Source organism: Podarcis muralis, chromosome 6 (assembly GCF_964188315.1).
Source record: "Podarcis muralis chromosome 6, rPodMur119.hap1.1, whole genome shotgun sequence".
In the NCBI taxonomy this organism is placed as follows: domain Eukaryota; kingdom Metazoa; phylum Chordata; class Lepidosauria; order Squamata; family Lacertidae; genus Podarcis; species Podarcis muralis.
Window position 1 is genome coordinate 63,623,874 of NC_135660.1, and position 7,657 is coordinate 63,631,530.

A 7,657-nucleotide genomic window follows, 5' to 3' on the forward strand; every position below is an offset into this window, starting at 1 on the left:
TCAGAAGTAGGTTTCAATGAGATTTTCTCCCAGGTAAGTGGTTCAATCCAATGCACACACTCCTGGAAGTAAGTAAGCTCCATAGAACATAATAGTGCATTGTCCTTCTGAGTAATTATCCTTAGGGCTTCACTGTAAGGATCTGAAATAGAAAGTTCTTGCTCCAAAACTCGTGTCAGTTGCAGACCCACTAGAGATGCGAGCCACATTTTTCCTGCCACAGCACTAACTGCAGCATGAGTGACCCCTGCCTTAAAGGGAATCTGTGAGCAATTCTGAAGCTTCTCCCACAGACACTGTATATTAATTATATAGACTCAGTAAATGGAAGGGAATCGGGATCATGACAGAAAACCTCTTCTTGCCCTCCAAACATAAAGCTTATACATGTATAAGCTATTTGTGGAAAGGCTCTGTGTATGAACAATCGACGTGTTGTCTGGTACTATTTAGTCAGATTGCATGGAGAAATCCTACACAGAGAGTGAATTCTGAGATTACCTTTGCATATTAATCTCATTTATTTATGTTGGTTTACATTTTTAACTGATCAGAGCCTGAACACTTAGAGCAGCGAACAACTTCTCACAACAATTAATTTCAAGTAATCAGAATACTCAGTATTTCACATCTCGTGCCCTTTTCAGATGTTCTTAAAAAAAAAAAAAAGACTCTTCAAAGAAAAAGGTGTAAGAAACTTCTCCGGGTCCACTTTCAATAGCCCCTGCACTACAGTACTGTATTAGAAGAGAAGCCACCCCTGCTTTTTAAAAAAGTGGCCACTAGGTGTCTCCTTTATGCTGAAAAATGGATTATTGTCTCTAATTTGCTCTTTTGAATAGCTGATGAGACGATGAAAATAGCTCGTGCAGCCGTTGTATTAAATCTGCTGTGTTGCAAAAAGGGGGGAAATGTAATTATTTAACAATATTTATTTAAAATATGTATACCTCTCTTTTCCATACACATTCGAAAGAAAATCTACAACTAACCTAAAACACCATAAAATTCCATTATGACTGACTTATAAGTAAACCACCAGTTCAGTCACTTCTACCAAGTATGGAACTTTTAAAATGAAAGAAGAACTCTCCATTTTCCTCAAGCTGTCCCCCCTTTCAAGGTCACTGACATGCTACAAATGAGCAACACGGCTATGTACGGGCAGACTAGCACAATGTTTAATCGGCTAGCAACTTCAGCATGCTTATTTACAAGGCTGCATTGTAAAATAATAATAATAATATCAACTGCAGTAGAGATTATTTTTTTAAAAAAACTTTAGCAGTCACTGAGCTTCAAGCTCTGTAGGCTTCCAACAAATTACCTTTGCAACATAAAAGATTAACTGAAAAGGATTGATCTTACATTTTGTGTGACTGTGTTCTGTACAATTTTATTCAATTTGGTTGCAGTCATGTACTAGCAAAACAACATCTTATGTACTGTCTCTCTCTAAAAGTGGTACAAACTTAAAGGGAGAGTTGATTTCATTGCTCCAAACTTTCGGCAGACAGTTGTCATTAAAGTTGTGTAGCTTTGGCTCCTTGACAGTTAAATTCATTTTTGAGGTGTTAGGCAACATTACAAAACAAATGGCTGTAGTCTAAGCAAATGAAACGCTTTTGCCTACAAGGAGCAGAACCTGCCATGGCCATCTTAATAGTAAGAACTATTTGAATGGGTGCCGTGAATGATCATTACTTTGCAATAGAGCTAATGCTGTAGAGTGATTAAATTGAACAGAGCAGATAGTGGGGCTACTGTGGGCGGGGTACAAATAATAAATTATTATTATTATATTATATTATTATTATTATTATTATTATGAGCAGTAACAAATTCTGCCAGTGAGTATTGGGATCATATTTATTTAGCTATTCAGTACGTTGCCTATAAATACATAAAGAACAGAACATGATTGCTCTTTGTCAAGAGGTTTGTTTTTCAGGATTCTCCTCTGGTGTGTGTGTGTGTGTGTGTGTGTGTGTGTGTGTGTGTGTGTTTGCATGCATAAGACTGGGGAGGGGCCTCGGCTGTGGCTGGCCCCTACTGGACTGTTGATAACACATGCATGCTCTGTACAGTTCTCTAACAGAGACTACAGTTACATGCAGGCTTGTAGTTTTCCTGGAGAGCTCTCTGCCTCTTGCAATGAACTGTAAGTATAACCGCCAGAAGGAGTGGGCGCGCGGGGGGGGGGGGGGTCAGTACTGGAACTGTTTAATTTAGCTTGGTGGCAAGTTTGGGGATCCTCCCATGCAGTTTCTTTGGTGCTGCAATAAGCAAAAATATTTGTTTTTTGCACCATGCAACCAGTGATCTCACATCCAAATTAACCAACAGATTCATTATGTCTTAAGAGCACCACCAAACTGGAGAGATGGTTTTGCATTTGGAAAATGCACGAAAGAAAACCTGGAAAGCAGGAAAGAAATTGGGAGTTCGAAATGTCTTTGTTAAAAGCAGGATGGGGGCGTGGAGAAGAGAGGAAGGCAGCAGTAGAAAAGAGCACTTCAACGAAACCTTGCTATCACTTTTCTGGTATCATAGAAAGAAATCTGATAGATTTCTAACAACACAATCTTATATGTGTTTACTCAGACGTAAGCCAATTGAGAACAACGGTGCTTACTCTGAATGCATCTTAAACAAATTTGTGTTTGTTTGTTAATGTTGTCATAATGTTGTCAGGACAATCACTTTAACCACACGGATGGCACTCAAACAGGAATGTAACTCCTCTGTTGAATGTAGACAGGGGTGGCTTTTCTACTTAAGATTGCCAAGTTTTTAGTCTTTCTCTGTGTAAAACAAAAGATGCAGAGGAGTTTTGCTTACTACCAAAATCCAGCACCATTGATATAACTGCATAAAAGCTATTGGGTATCCCAGGGGGTGCTATTAGGTACAGAAAATACCAGGTTGGTACACATGCATAACAAGCATAACAAGTGTCTGCTTTGCACAAAGGGTAGCTACTGGAGGCGTTACCCACTGCTGAGGGTCACACAGTGAGTTAAAAAGAATTTTATGCCAGTGAAGGTTTGAGAATTTGAGATAAGAAGAATGCATTGCTTGCAATGAGCTATCACTGCTCATCTTTATCTGCCCAGTGTGTGTCCACAGCTGACCTATATCTCTCTCCTCTATAGGACTTTGGGAATGTAGAGGGCCCCTCACCTGAGATTCTATCACGGATGCTTTTGAATGATAAATGTCAACAGCTCCCCTGACTTCAGGAAATGAGGCTCCCCCAAACCCTTCCGCTCACCCTTCTCTTCCTGAGCTGCCTGGAAGGCACCACCGGCAGGAAGAGCAAAGAGAGCAGCGAAAAAGTGAAGCCCGCTTCCTCGCCATGGGCACAGTCTGGACAGTTCTCCACCCGTGACAAACACCTGTGCAGTTGGCAGGTGATCTCTGGCGAAGAAGCCACCGAACTCCTGCTCAGCTGCCACCAGCCTGGAGAGGAGGGTGGGAAGAGGCAGCAATGCGTCTACCGGGGCCAGCCAGAGCTATGCGCTGCCTACAGCTCCAAAGGCCGCCAGTTCTGGAAGCAGATCCTGGGCAAACTCCGCAAGAAGCAGCACCCATGCCAGGACAGCAGCCCGCTCAAATCCCGGCTTTGCAGTAGCAAGAAGGGGACTTCTGAAGCGCAGCTACACCTGGTGCCCACCGCTCCCGGCACTGACGCCCCGGGGGCCACTGAGGGGACTGCTAAAGGCAGATCCAAGGGGAAAGGCCGTGCCAAGGATGCGCCAGCCCCGCAGAAGCCACCTCAGGCGCCCAGGAACAGGGCGATCAGCAGCCCAGCCAAGGCGGAGGCCCCAGCCAAGCGAAACAAAGAGGGGAAGAGGAAAGGAGGCCCCGGCTCCTCAGCCGCCCCAACCCAGCCCTCCAGCATGCAACCTACATCGGTCGCAGGAGGCACCGAGCATCCCACAGAGCTCAATGCAGGCGTGGTCGAGGCCTACTGCGAAGAGAAGTGGCATTCGCTATGTAACTTCTTTGTGAATTTCTGGAACGGCTGAACCTGGAGAACTGGGAGAAGGGTGGGGCACGGGGTGGGGGGAGGGTTAAAGGCAAGGGGGGTTAAAGGCAGAGTGTACAGCAGACAGCCTAGGTAGAGATAGTGTTGGAAGGAATGAAGGCAAATGTGGTGGTTTGGGACGAGGGCAAAATGGAGGCAGGGGTGAATAGAGTCAAGTGGGATGGGAGTTTTTGAGCGCCAACAGAGCGTGGGTGAAGATTTGGGGCAGTGAGGAAGGGGAGGCAGGATGCGGCAGTTGTGCTTTTATGGGATGTATAACTTACTCATTCCTACTAATCCTGCAGCAGCTGCTAACAAAGTGGCCGAGGGTGTGCACTAGAAAAAGGTAGGTTAAGGTGAAAGACATATTGTTCCTTCCATGCTAGATGTGCTCCAGCTGTTAAGTAAACTGTCCTGTTGCATCGGGCTGTTTATTCCCTACGCACAATCAAGTAGCTAATTCTCAGCTAATAAAAGATATTTGGGTTTGCCATGTCTAAAAAAATAATCGCAAGGTTCTTTCTTTAACACAATAGATGCTACTGGGCGTAATTACATTAATGATAATAATAAATGAAATTATTTTACAGCAACCTGTGCTTGTTATTTCATTACACAGTGTCGAAATCTCTGCTATCAGTATCAATGCTATCACATTTTACAAACTTTTATTTATGTATTTTTTAAATGTGTTTGTATCCCTCCAAAGCAAGATGAAATGCAAGGCAATGTAGCATACATGAAGGTCCCAGGCAGCCTCTCAACCAGCCACTAACCAGTCCAAAACCAGCTTAGCTTCAGTAAATGTGCCCTCATGCCCCAGGAAGCATTAGCATATGAGGGAGGTTTGCTGAGCAGTCAAGTTATTAGCTCCCTACATCTTTACAGGACTTCCCTCAGTCCTGGGGAAACTGTGTATTGTGTGTGTGTGTGTGTGTGTGTGTGTGTGTGTGTGTGTGTGCGTGTGTGCGTGTGTGCGTGTGTGTGTGTGTGTGTGTGTGTGCGCGCGCACACACCCACACACCCACACACCCCCACACCAGTTTTAAATTCACTGTTCTAGCCTTCCATCTTAATGAATCTAGCCATTGATACAGAGTGACTTGGTTGAATTTATGTACCACCCTATTGTCAAATGCTTGAAATAGCTAAGAGACAGTATTTATGGGCCAATAGAAGTGTCACCATAATAAGCTATTGCTTTCTGCGTTCCACCTCCCTTGCACTGTGGAGCCTCTGAGAAGTACTGAAGGAGACCTTCGTTCTGTTAGGTAGGGTGTGTTTTTTCTCCCACTCTCAGTCAGATTCTTCTTCCACAACATAATCGGTCAAAATGTTCTTGACGCACATAGTTTGTATCACAGTTGCTGGGATTTATGCTTAGAGCCGTGGCAGCAATTTTATCAACAGACTGTTATAACTTTTATCAGAGCTCTTGCTACTTCACATAGCCCATTTCACACTGGTTACATAGTGTATATATATATAGGACATAGTTCCCGCAGTCTATCCAAAGAATTCCACTTTCTCTCAAGGGAAGCCTAGCAATTACATTTTAAACCTTGCCTTTAAAAAGCTTCTATCCAGTGGCAAAATCCAAGAGAGATCAAGCTCAGAATTTGCTTTCAATATTAATTTGCTTTCAATATTAAGGTTTAGGACTGTTCTGTACATGCAGCTGTAGAACATGGCCAACTTTCCCTGAGGCTACAGCATTGAACATTGCAAGCCGGGAGCTACCTAAAAACTTGCCCTGTTTTGATTGGGAGAATTGTGCTTGCATTGAACATTGCAAGCCGGGAGCTACCTAAAAACTTGCCCTGTTTTGATTGGGAGAATTGTGCTTGCATTTGCACATATGTCCCAATTTTTCCTTTTCACTTAAGCAGATGCTGAAGAACAAATACGAGGATGATAAATGGGAAGAGGCATTGCTTTCTATAGTAAAAGAACAATTGGGAAAATCTTGGAGGGTAAGAATGTTGATCTTTGTTCTAAAAGCCTTGAAGGGAGACTTAGATTTGCCTTCTTCTACCTGAGGAATTTTAAGAAAAAAACATCTAAGGAGCTTATGTTTCAATGAGAGACAAAAACATAAAATAAAGAAAGAATAGCAATAATGAAAGAATAAGGTAATCAGAGAGGTGGGTTTTTTTTAATGAGCTTGACATAACAAATGGGACTTTTTATCTTGGCAGTTTCCACGACATATAAAAGTAGGGGCCCCTTGAGACAAGAAGGGTCCAACTTCACAATCAGGTGATCAGTTTTGATTTTTCAGAAGAGATACAGAAGTGGATAGCATCCGAGCTTGGATAATATGCCATAAGCCAGAGGTTTTCAACCTTTTTGAGTCCTTGACCAACTACATTCTTTCTGCGGCACCTCTGTGAGGATCAGAAGCCCAGTTGTGTCACCCCTTGCCTGCAGAGCTGGCAGCTCCTCACCCCTCCCTTGTGGAGGCTCCCCTCAACCTCCTCTCTTCTCCCCTCTCCTTGAGAGTCCTCTGGGCAGCCGCAGCTGCTGCCTCTGGTCTCTGAGCTGCCCCCCCACCCCAAAGAGAGGTGCCTCCTCCCACTGCCCCACAGGGGCCTGGGAGGCATCCCCTGGCCAGCCCCAGAGGCACCATTCACCTGGGGAGCTTGTAGGCAGGGATGCTGCAACAAACAGCTGTGCTAGCCTTTCAGAGGCAGAGATGTGAGAGGGCATCAGAGGAAGGGAGGGAAGGAAAGAGGGACAGAGGCCAGTGTTGCCCACGGCACCCCTGACCATTGTTCAAGGCACTCCAGGGTGCCACGGCACACTGTTTGAAAACCACTGCCCTAAGCATTTCACCTAGCACATTGTATTTCATGGAAAGTAACACGTTCCAGTACTGCGGAGATACTTGTGCCTGTACAAAATCTTAAATGCTGAAGAATGAAGGCGCTTGGGGGCTTCTGTGGAACAGAAACTATTCCAGCTTCTCAGTACTACCACCACATGGGTAGACAGGCTGTACCCATGGGGGCACCCAGAATGAAGCTCGAAATAGCTAAAAGTTTAGAAACTATCATAAGGAAGCAGTCGCAGGCATGTATAAAGCTATGCAAATGACTGCAGGAAGCTGTTGCTAGGTAACCTGGGCCTCCACATGAATAGTGAAGGATAACTGGGGCCTGTTTGCAGTTTGACGGTTGCAAACCCCAGAGATAGCTGGCCACGTGACACTGTTTAGGCAGCACCCCCCCCCCAAATCTTTGATCTATTTGTTCTTTTGTTCTTGGGAGCAAGAAGCACAATGGGAATGATTGGGCCCAAGGCCCCACACTGGGTGCTGCTGAGGCACCAAAATGTTTGAATCAGAAAAGAGGATGGTGAAGAAGTTGCTGGTGCAGCAGTGGAGAGAGAGAGAGAGAGATGCTCATGGAAGAAGAAGCTTTTTTTGCCTAAGGGAATTTATAGCTCTCATTTAAGTTCCCTTCAGGCTTTTGAACACCTCAACATTTTTCATCTTCTCCACCTCATAAGGCTGACCTTTAGTAAACACTGTTTCGGGAGCTCTGACATGAAATGAGTTTACATGAAATTAAGTGCCATTGTTTCCCCTGCCCCAGCAATGTGGATATTGTTACTTTCGTTTACTCT

At 44.4% G+C, this 7,657-nt stretch overlaps 1 protein-coding gene across 1 annotated transcript; it reads left to right on the forward strand.

The window, feature by feature from the left end:
* The first annotated feature begins 2,032 nt into the window (after positions 1–2,032).
* Positions 2,033–4,623, forward strand: FGFBP3 (fibroblast growth factor binding protein 3). Its single transcript, XM_028729753.2, has 2 exons — positions 2,033–2,161; positions 3,156–4,623. The coding sequence occupies exon 2, from the start codon at positions 3,246–3,248 to the stop codon at positions 4,029–4,031; it is 786 nt and encodes a 261-aa protein (XP_028585586.2). The 5' UTR covers positions 2,033–2,161; positions 3,156–3,245; the 3' UTR covers positions 4,032–4,623.
* Positions 4,624–7,657: the final 3,034 nt, after the last annotated feature.